Consider the following 19,437-nt stretch of genomic DNA (forward strand, 5'->3'; position numbering starts at 1 on the left):
GTATAGTATACCGTAGTACCATGCAAGTAAACCATGCATGGCATTTAATATTTATAGCATTTCATGCAGTATATATAGCATATATATCACAAAAACCCGGGAAAAAAGATAGGCTACTTTAACGATTATAGCAAATCCACTAGTTGTTTGATATGCATGCATATACCACGTATAGCCTATACAGATGATCAACGAGGCAGAGTATATAGCAAAGAGTATAGGCTATAATATCCCCGACTCCGCTTGGTATTAAGCAGCGCACCAGGGTAACCCATTGCCGCCCCAAGGTACGATATGCATTCATTTAATGGTTACAATTAGCGTCGACTAGAATAAACAACAGATCGTTAGACTTGACCAAAGCATCAACATGTGGATTCACGTCACTATTAAAAGAAAAAAGAGAAGCCAAGTTGATTTCATACGTCGACCTCGGATATCACATTTTTTGGGACATTTTTGAATTTTGAGACCACCTGACCACTTCATTCCTTACCTAAAGTTAAAAACAAAACCTGCCGGGTAACTGTCCGGTCTTTCTTGGCTCCGACACGTATGCACAGCGGGTTATGGCACACCGGTTGCGACAAATCCTATGTGTAACCTCACGTATCAAGGTCAAAATTGGCTTTCTTAATCCACTGACCCACAGGCAGTCAAGATTAAACTAACTTTGCTAACCTCTATATAGGATCCAGTTAAAGGTGCTATATGTTCGGTGTATAGGAAACAGAATTAGGGACTACATATGGACTAATATTAGAGAAGCACCCATGATTTGACGTTATCGACATTCACAGAAAATGCTGGTCTTGCACTGAATGTGCCACTGTTAATATATGTGAACAGAGTCAGATAGACAAACAAATAGAGAGACAGACAGACAGAAGTCGACATGAAGTCGAGTATCATGTAAAATAATAACCCGTATATCTGCCTATAACAGTCAAAGAAAGGATTGAAATGCGTGTGTTTCATACTTTTGGAATATTGTGGCCACAATTTTAGTCATTTGTTGATCATTGTATACAGTCTCTTTAAAATTCTAACACGTGTTCCTATAAGTTACATGCCTTGGGACTAACTCATTAACATAGTTGAACGATTACAAAATCTTTGATTTATAAACTTTAAAAAATTATAAAAAATTATAAAATTTATAAACGGAGATTGTAGTGGACGTATAAAATGTTCCACACGTGAGAACTGGGAGGAGCAGCAGGTATACGACACACAAATCACACTTTCTTGTTTTAGTAATCTATTGCTCTTTATTTGTATTAAATTGTGTCAATAGTTTGTTTTTCCAGTGACGTTCACATGATTTCAAAGGTCGCGGGGGGGGGGGGGGCAGGGGCTTCAAATTATCCCTGACTGACTTAGTAGGTATAGGGGCTGTAGGCGGATGCAAATATTGACGAATGGAGGGTGTGGCTGTGGGGTCAATGAGTGCGACTGCCATAAAAGGAGGAGAGGTCTGGGCGTCCTCCGCCAGAATTTTTTCCCCCAAAGTTTAAAATAATTATATATATAATATAATATATATATAATATATATATATAATATATTATAAGTTCTACAATTATAGTCTAAATGCAATTTGTAAATAATTTGGAAAGTTTGAAAAATATCCCTACTGAACGTTTTCCACTAGACCTGTTTTTACCTCCATGACTAGACTGACGGCGGAAGTTGGCGGGGGGGGGAGGGGGGGGTGTCATTGCGCACGGTACTGTTTGTTCCTGTCGTTTGTGGTTAAGGGAAACTAATAAATTACCAGTACAATTTTAGGTCAGCAGTTGTACATAGTTCATAGAATGGGCGAACATACTATTATACCAGGTTAGAGGACCCTTATAAAAAGGTATAATATTGGTTAGCGAGGGGAACGGGAGGGGTTGGGGGAGGGGGCAGCAATCAAACCAATACATAGTGGTGTTGAAATTTCCGTCTATGGTGTTACCACACCGATGAGAAAATTCTTGCTGCGTAAAATTATGACGAGAGCATGCCTCCACCCCCTCGGGAGAGGGCGACGAGATTCCATGTGACAAATTCAACTTGACGCAAATTGTACTCAGCATTCCGAAGGTATATTTATACGTGTCGTATGTGGTATGTCTATGTAGGTTTTGATAACTTCATGCTTACATTACATTGCTATGATATTGGACAGTGTACACGTGCTTTGCTTCAAGCTCATCTATAAGATTGCCCTAACGTTAATCTATTCATAAATATTGAAATATTGATCTCAACTAAATGAGGGTTTTTTAATGTAGAAATTTAATTTCATGCAGACTAAGAATAGGACTAACACAGTATCACAAATGCCTAGTTATGTAATTGATCAGATACATTTGAAAAAAAAGCAAATCACCAATGAGAAAGAACCTGGGCACGAAAACCCAACAAATAACCAAACGACTGATTTCGCTGTGACTGTGTTCCATAACAGCTCCCTGGTGTGACCGTCGTCGGGTGTGTATCACTGTTCCCCTACAAGGGGAACATAATGCTAGACAAGGGGAACATACATAATCTTAGCCAAAATATCGAGAAGCGATTCGTCTGTGCATGATTATATCTGACAAGAAATTCACAAGATGGAATTTTCTTTTACCCTTTGGTTTCATTTTCATTTTCTTTGTCGGTCTTTTGAATTAATTGTATCATATTTATTTTATAACAATACCGTGTTACGGTTCAAAGTGTCGAATACCACAGTATTCATATATTGTACGTGTTATTGGTATATATATATATATTCTCACTGCATGAACATTGAACTGTTTGACAGGATTACAGCAGATGTCATGGACTGTTTACTTATTCAACAAACGCTATAGAGATAAACCAATTATAATCTATACTATAGGCAGGGAGCCTACGTAGTTGCAACAGTGCTGTGACGTCATTTATTTGCTCGGGTGATTTCGAACAAACACCGTTATAGCGTGTCTATATCAAGAAACGAGTAGTTGACATAAAAGAGGTTATTAAGCGGCTATATAAGAATCACTGCACACGAACAAGCTGGTAATGATACACTTGATCGCCCTTCTGATATGACGTCACTCTACACGTGACGAAGTCATATTTAAATATGACCGATCATGCCATTCCGGTAATCAGTGACGAAGATTTCATTACTTAAGGCACATGACTTGAACCCAATAGAGATGAAAAGTGTGACTATACTACACCAGCTCAATATATTTCTAACCATATCGAGGCACTGTGATAATAAGGTTAGCCCACTTTATTCTCGTGTTATTCGGCATTACCAGTATACAATCTATAATCTTCAAAGAGTCGGGAATTCATTCTTTTACAGAGACCATATAGTTATCGGCCATCTGTTGAAGAATAAATTGATCTTATTCCCCCTGAATGAATTCTTGAAAATGTAGTCTCTTATACGGTATAACAGTCGGCTCTATGATACCTTCATTGAATAACACATTAAATCGCCAAAGTAATGTGGTCTCTAAGTCCTTGTGGGAAGTTCTCATTATCTAAAGTCTACCCCTCACTGATGGATAGCCGACACGCTAGTCCATTCATAAATATATTTTCCGCATCAATGATGATATGGATATAGATTTTTTTTTAGATATTAGAGCCAACCGTTTTCGTCACTTACAAACAAGCCTTTTAACTACTCATCAGTAAACAATGTTCGTATATACGCTGTTCATTTCGAAGGACAACAAAAGGTTTAAAATTGGCCTTAATTTCCTCCAAATTTCGCAGACACTAAACTGATCCCGGTTTGATAACGAATATATATCATCGAAGAAGATGTTTCCGACTTGTTTTTCCGCACTTTTCGAGAATCCTCGTGCGGATTGGTATGACCCTATATGGAGTGTGCAACCTTTACACAACGAAACACGCTAAGTTTTAATGGTGTCATTTGGGCCTCGTTCACCATAAGCTTGAAATTCACACACACGGATGTCCGATTCCAAACCCCATCTCTAGTCCCTTACCCAACCCCTCCATACAACTCCTTTATCAAAGGAATTAATCAAGGAAGCATCAAGCACCTGATACTAGCGGAGTTGTATATGTCATCTGTATAGCCCGTTTAAGTATCCATTGCTATAAACCTGGGGTGGGCAACCTACGGCCCGCGGGACACATGCGGCCCGCCAGTGATTTTTTTTGTGGCCTGTGAGATGTCTCAAGAAAAAGCCCCAAAAAATCAATCTATTTTACATCATCTGCTTAGAATTGATCGGCACTGATGAGGCTGTCAGGTAGGCCTATTATCCCCATTAATTATCAACTGTACTGTATTGACATTATGTTTTTGTGAATACAGATTAAGTACACACACCATTGCTTGAAAGTCCTCGGAATCAAATGTTTGAAATCAACAGCAGGTCGTTGGTTAGGTGCGGCCCAATCAATTTTTCACTCCTTATATCTGGCCCATTCATTCAAAAAGGTTGCCCACCCCTGCATGGTATAGACGATAACCGCGATACTTTTTGATACTTGTAGAAGAGATCTTCGATTCTCCCATCACCCATGCGAATCGGTTTACTCCCCTGCTATAATCGATATCAATCCGCCCAAGTATTTTCCCTTCGGGTTAAAGTCCTTAGCCCCTCCTCCTCCACCCCTCCCCTCAAGGATATGGCATATATCTTGCTAAGATCATAGGTCAACCTCTCATAGCAAACTTTGGTATTTGTGATTTAGATGTTGTTCTGTATAAGGTATGTATCTGTTGTGTGGAGAAATTGCGGAATTTAGGCAATGTGTGTTCAACCTGCAAAAGCAGAGTAGGGAAAATCCATAATTTCAGTGACGTTTATAGAGATTCAGATCAGGCAGAAAATGCTACTCTGTTTAGAGTCTAGCATTTATCTATTTATATTTTACTAGCCAAAATGTCGGACTCCCTGTCTCTTATAGCTAAATACCTACATGGTCATTACAGAAAAGTTGTTATAGTGTCAACTTTCTAAACGAAGGGAATATTGCCTGCATTGTTATTAAACTTGTAAAAGGTACTTAATGGAAACTGCTTCACTAGTTTGAGCTACTGAATAGTTAGTGTGTATAAGCCAATGGTAAACATATCACATGAAGGATGCTACGCTATTTTGTGCGTCGCCTTTCCGCAATGCTATGGTCACATGCAACAAACCCGAGTGCACCAGTCACGGGGCGCTTAGTATATAAAGTTATCGAGATATTTTGACATACCTTGTATATCACACACTTCACAGCTATATACAAATGCCCCACTTTTTTGTTTGGCATACTTTTTTCCTTTGTATCTTGGAATGTATATGTGTGTGTTTGATAGGTTAAAATAGTTTCATACTCGACTGAATGTATTGAAGTTTGTGTGAATAAAATGAAAAACTAACCATTGGATAAAATTCAGCAAAACCCCTATATATACTTCCTATAACCGGATGTGATTGCATAGTTCGTTTCTCTGGGTATATTGAGTACGTTAATTTTACATTGAACTGTTTGCGAGACGAATGGACCTTTTTATTGACTAGAAATCACGTGACTTTTTTCTCTTTCGTGAAGAAAAGAGCTGGTCTTATCGTCACGTATATACAGAACACAGTGATTGTGTGTATAAAATTTGTTTGTAAATTGTGTTTTCATAGCCGTATATTTTCAGGCATCCATTCATAAACGGTTGATAGGATTTAAAAAATTGTGTAATACAAAAAAAGAAGAAAGAACAAGAAGAAAACACAAGCAAACACACACGCAGAAGGAGCAGAAAGAGAATGAGGCATGCACTATACTTAAAAGCAACAGGTTGCGTTCCTTTAATACTATAATATAGACAACTTAGTACTCATCATATTAAATATCCACATGCACAAACAAAAGAAACGACTGCTTTCAAACAATGCCTAAGACAAAGTGGAAAGTAGGAGTAGAAAAGTTACATATATATATATATATATATATATATATATATATATATATATATATATATATATATCCATTGCATTAACATAAAGTCTGTTCAAAGTATCTCTTTCGAGATCCGGCTTTAGGAATCACAAATGATTTTCGAGTTGGATAGCATCATGTTTGATCTCTAGAGTAGGGCAAAATATGTCACCAAAAACAGAACTAGTATTGTTCGATATAGGTGACAAACGCCTACAGTGGAATTACGATCTTCCTTACCGGTTTCGAACCTCTGGACATACAATCAGCGTCCATAGCCTAGTGGTTAGGGTGTCCGCGTACAGAGCGGGAGGCCCGTGGTTCGAATCCCGGTGGAGGCTGAAAGTTTTTTCACTGTTCTTGATTTTCCAACTCATTACGATTTTCATTTATATATATATATATATATATATATATATATATATGTATAATTGAAAACGTAATGAGTTGGAAAATCAAGAACAGTGAAAAAACTTCCAGCCTCCACCGGATTCTATCCCGGGCCTCCCGCTCTGTACGCGGACACCCTAACCACTAGGCCATGGACGCAGAGGTTCGAAACCGGTAAGGAAGGTCGTATATATATTACTGGCAGTTTAATAATGTATGTCGGGTCTTCTTTAATATGGCCCGGATATTATTTCGGTGTTTGCAAATTGAAAACATTATTATTATTATAACACAACACTGTATATAGTTATATATAGTGTAGGCTGCAATATATACTTTTTGTAATCCATATCTTCGTTTTACAAAAGTTGTTTTCTAATCGGTTACCGTCTCTGTAATGCAAGCCATAAATCAACAATCAACCATATCATATTTTTTTTTTATTTTGATATTATTAAGCGAAACATCCGGTTATCAGAGAGGCTGTTATCAGTAGAATACAGTTTTGGCATACAATCAACCTATAGCTAATTCAGATGATATTGCAGGGCCATGGTTAACGTTATACGCAGTTTATGTTATACCAATGAATTAGATGTTTTCTTTTTTAATGCATGTTTTGCAACGTCAAGAAAGTAATAAAATTGTGATCACATATATTTCATCGGAGGGCAGAGAACAGTTTGCCAAGTTTTATGTAGCAGCTGTGTATATAGTCTGTACTGTACTGAAATATCTCCACTTCGGGTTGTCAGTACACGACATTTACGAACTCACTGGGGAGTTATAACTGTACATAGTTAAAGCACGGTATTGGCACCGTAACGTAATTAAAGCATCGATGTGCATTAAAATAACCGGATATGCTCAATTTTGAATGATTACCTCCATTGCCATTGGTGCACAGTTGATAGGACATGGAAATGAGTATACAATCTAGATATGCGTACTATATATACATACCCATGGGGGTATATTTGATAAAATCATGAGCCCTGTATTTGGTCTTGCGCCTATGTTAATATATATGACAGTTATACTCATCGGAACATGAAAAAAACGCGTTTTGATTGGCCATCAGCGTATTACGAAAAACCATATTACGGCCATGTGAATAAAATGATTCATTTGGTTTTTTCACAAATTAAGGTATAAATTTGTTATTACAAATTGTTTAATGTGTTATAAAAAAAAGGAATTGGTTTTCACAAAACAAAACAAAAAACGTTTTTATTAATTTGTTATTACAACTTAATATTTGTTATAACAAGTTATTTATTTGATATTACAAAGAGCCCTTGAATCCTTGACTGGAGAGCAAACGTCTTTGAGATAGAGTGGGTATGCTATTGAAAATTTTTGTCCCCTACTGAAGGAATTTAATGTGTGATGTGAACATTCTTCATAACTCAAACAATAAACTTTGAAGATCAGAACTTTCAGAAAATCACTTTCAAACTAAAGGACAAGACAACCAAATGTGAAATGTAGCAATTTGAACAAGACCAAAATCTGAGAAGCATTATATAGGCCCACTGATAACCTTTACTGGCAGCTCTAATCGCAGTAAATTAATATTTAAGTAACATACATGATATTATCAGTTATAAAGTGACTGATTGATGGTGAAAAATACAAGAAGAGGAACTTAAAATGGCTCAGCTCGCGTTGTATATAGCTTGCTGTCAAAGAAAATTTACTCCCAACCACCAATTTCGAGTTCTGGACTTTATGGCTTTAGCCGTCATGTCAATATATCAGGACATGTGTTTGTTTTTTACCTTCTGGCAATTACGGCTATAATTTTGGTGAATATTAAACTTCGGGTTAACTTCTTTCCTTCCTTCTTATTATCAGCACTTTTATTCAGGAAATTTACAGTGTATAAAAAAACAAACATATATGCTTTGTATATAGAGGAAGTACTGCGTACAGACCAACCATGCAATATATATTGAAAACTAATCCCACCCCCAACCCACCCCTCCCCCGCTGCCTACCCACATGTGTATATAGTATTACGTCACAACCCATCACATGATTGAAACTCGTGGTTCATCATGTGTGTCAGCAAAAGTACCACGAAAGAGTGTTTTATACTAGAGTTAGGGATCGGCGGTTAGTTCATGTTTATAATGGAATGCATACTGATGCTTTGAACTTCCTGTTGTAACATTCATTCAGTTTTTACGGGGAGCATCAGAGCTCCCGCCGCCGCCTTCAGCCGTTGTTATCATAGAATGAAACAAAGAAAATATAATGAAAATATTAAATAAACAGTCATTACAAGAAGATGTATACCCATGTATGCCTTTATACGAAAATCATATCCAACGATAAATATGTATTCTCTAATGGCTGGCTGCATACAGACAGGAATCGGCGGTAAAGCGCTTGTATATATTTGTTTTGTATAGTTACTATACTGACTACATATATATAGCTATGTCCATATTACGTACTGCATATCAAGGGCGTAGGAACCGGGGGGCTGGGGGGCGCCAGCCCCCCAGTGAAAAATGTGGAGGGGCGGAAGTATCATTCCGCCCCCCGCTCCGCAAGTCAGAAAACCCCTTTTTCATTTCCAAATGAGAAAAAAATCTCATTTGGAGCACCAAATTGCATCTAAGGCCAGGTGAAAATACAAAATTAAGTTTACAAAATGGAGTGGGTGTTGAAGTGTGCTATATTGCACCAAATTGCATCTGAGGCCACCTGGAAATGCAAAAAAATTCCAAAGGGGAGGGGGACACCCCCTCCCCTTAGACCCCTCCCCCAGGCCGGCCATCAGTCTTCAGCCCCCCCACTCAAAAGTACCTTCCTACGCCACTGCTGCATATATATAGAAGAATGAGTTAAGTCTTAGCCTAGGGCATTGACTGACATACATCAGCGCGTACAGTTTCTCTGCCTTTTATCCTATCCCCACCACGTAAAGACATATATACATACATACATACAAACAAGGCCAATACAGACATATCACCTTCCGACTACACTGACACACAGATACCTTCATTTCTGAATGTAAAACATGTTTATTATAACTCGATTGGTGTAGTATACAACAGAATATCCATACAGATAATCATTCTTTTAACCGGCAGCCAAATTAACTATTGTATGTTGTTGTATGTATGTTGTTGTTTTGTATATTGTACGTTATTAATTATTCCTTATTATGACATTAATTATATTTTCATTTATGTATATATGTATTTTTTTCTTTCTTTCTTTCTTGGGAGTCCTTTACCTTGTTAAGCCTGAATTGGCTTTTTAGAGGACTTCCCTCCACATGTATATATTTATTATCAGTGGTAAATCAAATAAATCAAATCAACTATATTGAAAAATTAAAACGTGTTGCTCATTGCGTCCAATCACTGCATGAGCAATTCGTATGTAAGACACGACGGAAAAGACTTTTGAAAACTCTCTGTTTTTAACTTTGTTAGATGAATTAAGTAGATTAGGCCTAGATACATAAATATCCGGTCTAGTGAACCAATGTTCATTGTAATAAATGATCGAATAAGTATATGACACGTGATTGCATCATTTGAAAGAATATATATATTGTGGTATAGACTATGGGGCATGTGGCCAAAACAGCTTTGTAAATTAATTCTTGCAGTCATCTCCTGGGGACTACATGAAATGTGGCTTAAAATGTAGGTATTGTGTGTCCTTTCAATATCCCAACAGTTCCCACTCCCAGAAATGGGGCACTTTTGAGTAAATCCTGCCTAAAAACAAAACACTAAAAAACAAGAATTCCTTTAAAAAGGACTGCGTGTCATGCAAGTGAAATATGGTATTACACTGTTTGTTCAGGGATTTGACATCCTGCAATGACCCATATTGTTTTTTATAAGTAATGATATTGGAATTGGCATCTAATAAGGACGTGCATTCCATGAAGTGTTGAAACGAAACACCGTATAGTTGATGAAATTTCCCCAAAATAACAGATTTTTGCCATTTTATCACTTTATTATGACAAAAATGCATGTTTTTCTTTATAATTTGCAAGAATATTTTGCTTGTATCTCAGTTTATGCATGGCCGACCTTATTGTTTCTTTTGATATGACGGATCACATTTGACCAAATAGCAATTAGCATGATTAAAGAACCTTAGAATGATTCTTCATCTTCAAGGTGGCATACTCCTATTAGAGTCTATATCAATCCGCTCGATTGTTCTCCTTCAGGAAAAGTGCCAAAAAGCAGCGGGAGAACATCTTTTGTGACCTGTTATCAATCATAGTCTAGTTTTTGTGGCTTGCATGTTGAAGAGCATGAATGGAAGTACATGTGGTGAGAAAATTGGGTCAATTGAGGCAATTTTAGACCCCTTTAGGCCTCCCGGGAGCAGCGTAGGAAATTTGTTTACCACTGAGTGAAGAGGTTTGTTTACAAGTGACGAAAACTTCTGGCTCGGATAGCAAAAAATCTACATGGTCATGGTACAAAAAATTGATGGTGCCATGAAAGTCTAACTTGTCAGCTATCCGGTGATGGGTAGCGTTTAGCTAGTGAAAACTTCTATCTAGACTTAGAGACCACATTACTTTTAAGATTTAGTGTGTAAGTCAATGAGGCTTTTTACCTAAAAGTTCTCTTTATGCTACCTCGTATGCTACCTCGTATGCTACCTAATAGTATGCTACCTCGTATGCTCGTATGCTTTTTACCTCGTATGCTACCTAAAAGTTCTCTTCATCATCATGGAATTCAGCATCGTCATTGTCTTGCTCGTCATCATGCTCGTCATCATCTTCCTCATCACCTTCAGGCTCAGTGGCTGGCTCTTCATCTGGTATGGGCATGTTGGCACAGTTCTTACATCCACATAGTTCGGTACAGCGCAAACCCAAAGCTGCACAGCATCCTTCATCTGTACCTTGGCACTTTGACTTGTTGCAGGTGCATCGAGTTAATTCCATGATGCTTTGTTGAGCAGGCTGCAGGTCCATCCAATCTATCGCAAGGTTACCCTCTACTAATTTCCAACCATGGCCAACTGGTGATGGTATGTCAGGATGGCTTTCAAAACCACGTTTCCAAATAGCTGCCTGGTAATTTGCACGTTGTGAATGCTTTAGTAGTGCATCTCTGTTGGGGGGCATGATATCCTCTTGCCTGGTAGCCATGGAAAATAAGGCGTACCTGGCATCATTCACACTGCTGTGCTCTTGCATATTGTAAAGCTTGCACACAAAGTCCTCCAATGTTGAGATGACGTCATCTGTAAGCGTGAATGCTTCACCCAGGGCTTGAAAAGCCTGTCTATACCTTTCATTGTCTAGAATTAGCTTCAATGGTCTTGTCTTCCCTTTTCCGTAGAAGGAACTTGTTGAATCACAGCCAGTGAAACAGTGCAGGCCTATCATAACTTTTGTGGTTTCCTCTCCCAGGTCAAGTTGGATGGCCTGTAGGCTGATGGTGCGGTTCTTTTCTTCTTTCCCTGTGTTGAAATATAGCTTTGAGCTCTCAAGTTTTGGTGACATAGCAATACCAATGATGAACACATCCGTGTCAGGACTCTTGATGACAATATCTTTACTTCCCATGTCGCTGGCGTACTTAGCATGGAGCAACATCCTGGTGTCGGCTTCCTCGTGTGTACAATGGAGTTCTGGAACTTCTTGAATATTTGTTGTCCCATTGCTTGCTGTAATTAGATGACACTGCTCTGCGTGTGCAATGTACACAGATATTCCCTTCAAATCCTCCTCCCCATAAGTACTCCAAGAGTCAAACAGGAAATTGACAAGTTGCTCCTTGTTGAATCCATTAGCCAGGTATTTCTTCCACTGTTTGGGCACGGGTTGGTCTGGCTTGGTGATCTTGATCCTTTGCGATCCACTTGCTGCACGCCGCTTCCTCTCTGCACCTTTGATGCTCATAGCTGGATATGTGTCTGTCACAAAGTGTATGATGTTTGATCCAGTGCTTCTTGCCAAGTAAACCAGGTCTCTCAGTATTTTCTTTGCCAATTGTCCTATGGTGTCAGGCATCGTCTTTGAGTTCAACTGTTGAAGCTTGGCCATTCCGTCGACAATCCAAACACATTCCTTTGGTAACTCGACAGTCGGAGATGCTTCTGGTGACTTCTCTAGGTGGTGCAACAGACTGGCTTTGTTCGTCTTCACCAAACATCCATTAAGTTTGGCCAGGGCTGGAGGATATAGACTCAATGAGAAAGTCAACATGTTCCGCTGATCTACCTTACGTACTCTGCCAATAATAATTAGCCTCGCCAGCAACTCTCTATCACTTTTCAAAGCCACCTCTTTCCCATTCATGTTCACAGTTGCTTTGCCTACATCTGCAAATGTCTTCAACTTCATCTTGGACAGAGTTTTGTTGAGGTATATGTCTCCTTGCAGACGGGTCTTGGAGAAATTGATGAAGGCTTCGTCACCCTTTGTATATGCATTCATAAGATCAGAGCATACATCAGCTGAAGCAATGACCCCTGATGATAGGTGCACAAGTTCTGCAGTATCTGCTTCTGGATCACTATCAAAAGGATTGGTCATACTTATTATGGTGCTCATGATGTTGTTGATGTCATTCTGATCTCTCGTCATACGACTCTTTGTTAAATCTGCACGTCTTGAAACTTTTTCTCCCTTGCCAGCCATTTCCTCACACTGTCTCGTTATCAGTGCTCTTTCATGGTGGCCTCTGATCCATCGATTGGTGGCACCTTGGTTGTTTGAGAAGCCTTTAACACCCCCTCTCGTTTTCGAATCTCTATTGGCAGTTTGCTCAATTGTCATGTCGCAAGCTACTCCTGCAAAACCGTGTGTGTCCTGACGCTGAACTGCAAAGTGGCCCTTGACTAGTTCATCATGGATAAATGGATTAGTGATTGGGAGTTTGTTCATTTCAAGCCAGTATACCGGAAGGTAGCGTGAGTAGTTTGTCCTATCATAGGCAAACATCCATGGTAGCAAAACTCTGACTGTAGCAAGATGCAGTTTCCAGTCTCCTTCCCTGGTAGCTCTAATGAAGAGGAGAATATTGCCAATCATTTCTAGGTAAGAGCACCAGAAAGCGAAAGTAGCGTTGTTCTTTCCTTCTTTAATGAAGTCTCCATACCTTGCCATCATAGCCTTGTAAGCACTTCCTTCCAGCTGGGTGTCAAACTCTCTTGGATAAGATGCCTGTAGGGATGACACTACTTTCTTGAACTGTTGTCTTTTCTGTTCCTCCAGAGTACTCAAGAAACTTTGCCATCGAAGGCGGTGCAGTGCTTCAGCCATAAGCTTATGACAGCGAACACTTCGATTGTAGTTGTGGCCATTCATCACACCAGTCACTGACCCTGTTGCTACTACACCTGCCTCAATCAGGACATCTTGAAACCCTGCATCCTGGAACCTCTTCCCAATGCATGCTAATGCTGTCATTGTGGTATGGAAAGCTCCAAGACGAATAACTATTCTCTCCTGGAAAATTGGAGTCTGCCATCTGATTGTCTGAGCTTTACAATAAATCGCTTGGTCTACTACTACCACAATTGATGGAAGTTCCAACTGATCGGCTATTTCCAGGCTTCTGTGAAGTACAGTGTTGACAGTATTTAAATCCGTCGGGCTAGCATCTACAACTGGCAAGTATGCAATGGTTGCTTTAGGTGGAATGTTGGATGAAAGCAGTTGGTTGAATCCAGTCCAAGAGGGAAGAAGGCGGGCCTCAGAAAATTTTGAGACATAAAATGCATCTTCTTTTTCTCTGTATGGATGCAGGACAACATTATAATGCTCAACTTCCAGCTGTACACTGTCATCAAATGCCTGAGGGGATGACTTCTTCAAACCACCAAATCTCACCATCTCTGAAGCAGGTGCTGGCAGGGATCGCTTCCTTGACTTTCTGATATGTTGACGCAATTGAGACCCTGAAGATGTAGAATCTAACTTCACATGTTGGACAGCTATTCCGTTGGTGTTGTGGGTAGTGCCTTTACCTGATAGGGTGCATTCTCCAAAATCGTTGTTGTCCCACACAAGGGTGGTGTAGATGGACTTGTTGAGACTGGATGGAAGAACATTGCCTCTATCAATTTCCTGCTGCCCTAATGCTGTATCGTGCTCCAAGACATTAGTGTGTGACACAGAATGTCCAAAACCATTCAGTAAACCAATGAGCTGGGCTGATCCACTAAGATGACGAATCGCCATTGACAGTGATGCATGCTTGGGCATCATCTTCCTTCCCTTTGTTGCCAGGTAGATGATGTCCTGCCCAATGGCAAGGATGCGACGATCTTCTGCATCTTGAATCTTTACTTTCTGCTCATCTGTTGGCTCATCGGACACACCAACAATCCATGCTATAAAATTGTAGAGCTTGGTGGGGACTATCTTGCGTGCTGCATCAAGGGTTAAATCGTCAGATGTTGGAGGCCATGGAAGATTGGTTTTTTTCATGGCTTGCATGATTTCTTCTTTTAAATCCAATGCAGTAGAGTAGCAATCCCTTAGTGACGACATTTGAGGCTTGGATTGTCCACTGTTTGGTATGCCCTTTGGTCGCTTTCTGGGTGGTTCTTGTTCCTCCTCAGCATCTGTGTTGTCAGTATCTGTGGTGGTGTCAGTGTCATCTGCTTCAGAACCAACAGCTTCAGGCACAAGATCTTCGGCCGATAGTGTCTCAACATAAACCATCTCACTGGAACACCTCTTCTTGGGCTGAAGAAAGCACAGCTGTGGAAACCTTCGTTTGAGACGCTGCTTCAGGCTGTAAGTTCTGTAGTTGGAGGCATCTTTCATTTCAACATCTTTCACAGCTTTGCCAAAATACCGCCTTAGTGATGTCATTCTGTAAATCTGTTTCTCTCGAAGAATCTTGTGTTCGATGTAGTACTTGCAAAAAGCATCAAATGCTGTGGCATAGAGCTGTTCTTTTGGCTCAACATACTTCCTGGTTTGGTACCCTGTGTAGCTCCTGTAGCAACTTCTATGATAACGCAATTCGATTGCCACACAGTCACGATCACGAATTTGGAGAAGTATGCGGTCGTCCTTCTTGTCTTTAGCAGCTGCGGCTACCTTGCCTCCATCAGGCTGTTCACAAAGCATCAACTGTTCTTTTCTTTTTCTCCTCTGAGCGTCTGTATATGATTTTTCATAGCGGCAACAGAAGATGCAAATCTTTGGCAGGATGTGGGAAGGGACAGATGGCTCCTTCGTTACACCCGCAAGAGCTGAGCTAGATCGTAACACCCTCGGGGCTTGTTGTGGATTTGTTGCTTCATCACCAGTATCAATACTTGAAGTTGAAGGCTCCAATTCTGTAATGGCACAAAAGAAAGAAAGAAAAATATATGTGTGAATTTTCATTTTGTATTCTGTGTATAGGGAGATGATGGATATTTCAATGTAGCAATGAAAATAATAAAAATATGTACACTAAAACACCTGAAAATCGGGCATAGCTCTGCCATCAACAGCTATTTAGAAAATGCCATATAAAATTAAAGATATATTTAAATATACAATTTTCAAGCCATTATAAAATTTAAGTTTGTATAATTTACACCAAGACACCTGAAAAATTGGGCATAGATCCAACATGCAATTTGTTAGGGCCTACAACTTTAAGTAGAGTTTGCACTTTATAAAATTTAAGTTTGTATAATTTACACCAAAACACATAAAAAAATGTGCATACATATAGCTCCACGTGTGACAGGTTTTTCAACAAAATCTTGTCTGAAACTACCATGGTGACATCTTTTTAGACAAAAACCATCAGAAAACTAAATATGAATATATACATTTTATCAATGTAGCTATATCTTTAACCTTTACACCAAAAAAATTGGGCATTGCTCTGCCGTGCGTTGACTCTTTAAATGCAACATGATTTTTATGACCCAATAAAAAGACCTCAAAAATTGGGTATACATGTAGATCTGCTTTGCTTTAGCTTTTTTGAAGATGCAATATTGTTGTAACCCGAATAAAAACATGGGCCTAGGTCAGCCGTGTCGGCTTTTTAGACAAAATAAAGCAGTCAGAAAACTAAGAAGAATATATTATTTCAATGTAGCAATAAATAATATCTGTACACAAAAAACAAAACAAATGGGCATACATGTAGCTCCGCCGTGCGTTGGCTTTTTAGATGCAACATATTTAATTTTAAATTATTTTTATGACCCAATATAAAAAGATCTGAAAAATTGGGCATAGGTCTGCCGTGCGACAGCTTTTTAGACACAAACCGTCAGAAAACCAAGTCTAAGTAGAATTATATTATAATAATTTCAATGTAGCACTAAATATATCAATTAATATTTACAACAAAACATCTGAAAAATTGGGCATAGCTCTGACATGCATGATCATGCATTGGCTTTATATAATTTATGCAACATGATTTTTATGACCGACCCAATATAAGGATCTAACCTAACAATATTTTACACCAAAACACATAAAGAAGTGGGATATATAGGTCTGCTAATTTATATTGGGTCATTATGACAGTATTTTTTTTTTAATTTAATGACATTAGCATTGCCATAGGCTAGCATGGGGTACCGTTATTTTCCGCACACATTACTTTCCGCTGAAACAAAACGGTGTTTTCCGCTGACAAATTTGTCAGCGGAAAACAACTTTTTTTTCAGCGGAAAGTACCATTTTTTTGGGAGGAACAGAATGACTTACTGAAATGATTAGGCACATGGAAGGATTTGGGAGGATGGAGAAGAAAGGATTTGACTGTAACAGGGTAAAATGTGAGACTAAAATGTGAGACTAGATTATTATTAGGATAGCTAAGGTTGTCATAATTCTTAAGAATCCCTAATTACAAACACCCCAAGCCTCCTGTAAATTAAAAGCTGCTTTAACTTTTCTGACATGAACTCAGTCTAACCATCCTTTATCAACGTTCTTTGATACTTTCTCATGTTATTTTAATCATCCAGCCTGAATTTGGTATCCTAAAATTGAGGAAAAATATAGTGTACAGGTAAGTGAAAAAAAAGTGTTTTCCGCACAAGAATTTTTTCAGCGGAATGTAATCTGCGGAAAGTAACGTATGCGGAAAACAACTGAACCCGCTAGCATGCACCACCAATACAACACAGTTGAACACACCATACAGCCAGTGCATTTCACCCTAGCCTAAGTGTGAGCAGTGAGTGAGTGAGTGAAATTTCTCTGTAAATGTCCATGTTTATATGACAAAAATAAAGAACCTACCTGATGTACGACTTGATTTGGCAGCTAGTAGTTGCTTCTCTTTGCTTATCTTTCCTCTCTTCTGCTTCGATGAGTCGGTAAAATACCGATAACAAGTGTTATGACATCCACCAAATTCTGGAATTGGCAAGCTTAATACACACGTACTCCTATGCTCTCGCAAAAAAGCTGTTGCTATATCGGCTTGATTTCCGACCAAATCCTTCCAAATGTCCACACTTTTCAAGAATGTGGTCCACCTTGCTGTTGTAAAAGGTTTAATATCTTCTAAAACATCAGCGCAGTGAGCAAAACACCTGTTTTTGGACGAATTCAGCGACTTTCCCGCATTGCAATCCATGTTTATGTCATGTTTTGCGGCAAGCGAAGCGTCTGTGTGTACCAGCTGAGACGTAAAATAGCCGAACCGAAGCACGCTAAAACAGCGACTCTGATTCGTCGATCGGCATAATTTTGATGTACAGGCAAATTATCGGACCAATCGCGTCAATGACAAGTCTTAGCAACCAGTGTCAAATGAAACTTGCGATCTGATTGGATATTTTCGTTTCTACAATCGGGTAATTTTAACAGAAATATATTTGCCGTTTTAATTAATTTCTCAATAACGCCCCAATTCCCAGCGTGGGAAAACACAAAATTATTTTTTTTAAATAATATATCTAATTTTAAGATCATTTTCATGTAGTCCCAAAGTGATGACAACGAGACAACCGTCCAGAACGGCTCGCCCCACCGTCTAGTAGTGATATGCAACCACCATCATCGTACACTGTATTGTAGTAATATCACAATATGCAAAACTGCATAGTTGACGGAGATAAATCTCTGAATGTATATGTGTGTGTGATGAAATAAGTGCATTAGGTCTATACGATATTATACCAGTGGTTGGATGGTAGATAAAATTTACTTGTATTTATAGTAATTATACCACCAGCGACTCTTCAACACCACAGCCCTTGTTTTCTCAGTAGTACTAATTGAAAAATTACGAACGAGGGTTGCGTAACTCAATTATCAAAGAACGGTTTCAGCATATTGTGCAATCTTAATCTTTTCTGGTATAAACGTAAGCTACCGTTTAAGCTATTGACTGACATACGCGGAGTGCAATAACAAAATTGACTGAATTCGTCAGACTATATCGGTAAACAAATAGGCCTACAATGTCTATTCAATACAAGTCAAGTCTGTCTGAGTAGCCAGTGTATGTATAGTGGTGAAGGATAAGTGTAAACTTGATCGCTTGTTATTACGTCATGGCTTGTTTGTGTGTTGTAATAACTAACCTTTGTTAATTACGCAAAATTGGCTACAATCAATGAAATCATCTTGTTGTAAATATATATATATATATATATTTTATTTTTTTAATATTTTTTATATATATATATATATATATATATATATATATATATATATTAAATATAATAAATACATACATATTTAAAACAATATCCTTAACAGGAACCATCGACGATTAATTCGCGATTAATAAACTATAAAGTTCATACAGAGTGTGGTCGAATAAAAACTACGGAGCGCATGCATTTGTACGTGCGGCGTATGACCAATAGGTTAAATCTTTTACAGAAAATGTAACACTTTTTTTTCATAGCAAAGAGACACGTATATCTCTCGGGCTGGCTGTATAGAAACCATATCCCATTTCGCGTCATTTACTCGACGGGTAAACTTACTTTGGATGCAGGTTAATTAATTGCTGTCATGTAGAAATTAAGCTTTAGTCATTCACTCGAGGTAGTGGGGCGGATGGGTATAATGATCACCTCGATCTTCACAATTTTTACTCTCCTTTTTATAATCGTTGCTAGACTACACAATGATTTCATTTTTCTCCTTGAATT

At 38.6% G+C, this 19,437-nt stretch overlaps 1 protein-coding gene across 1 annotated transcript; it reads right to left on the reverse strand.

Moving 5' to 3' along the window:
• Positions 1-9,907: 9,907 nt before the first annotated feature.
• LOC139960500 (uncharacterized) lies at positions 9,908-18,310 on the reverse strand. Its single transcript, XM_071958905.1, has 2 exons — positions 17,567-18,310; positions 9,908-15,642 (listed from the first exon to the last, which is right to left on the reverse strand). Exons 1-2 carry the CDS (start codon positions 17,904-17,906, stop codon positions 11,042-11,044), a joined length of 4,941 nt encoding a protein of 1,646 aa, XP_071815006.1. The 5' UTR covers positions 17,907-18,310; the 3' UTR covers positions 9,908-11,041.
• Positions 18,311-19,437: the final 1,127 nt, after the last annotated feature.

The sequence above is a fragment of the Apostichopus japonicus genome, chromosome 19, assembly GCF_037975245.1.
Source record: "Apostichopus japonicus isolate 1M-3 chromosome 19, ASM3797524v1, whole genome shotgun sequence".
NCBI lineage: Eukaryota > Metazoa > Echinodermata > Holothuroidea > Aspidochirotida > Stichopodidae > Apostichopus > Apostichopus japonicus.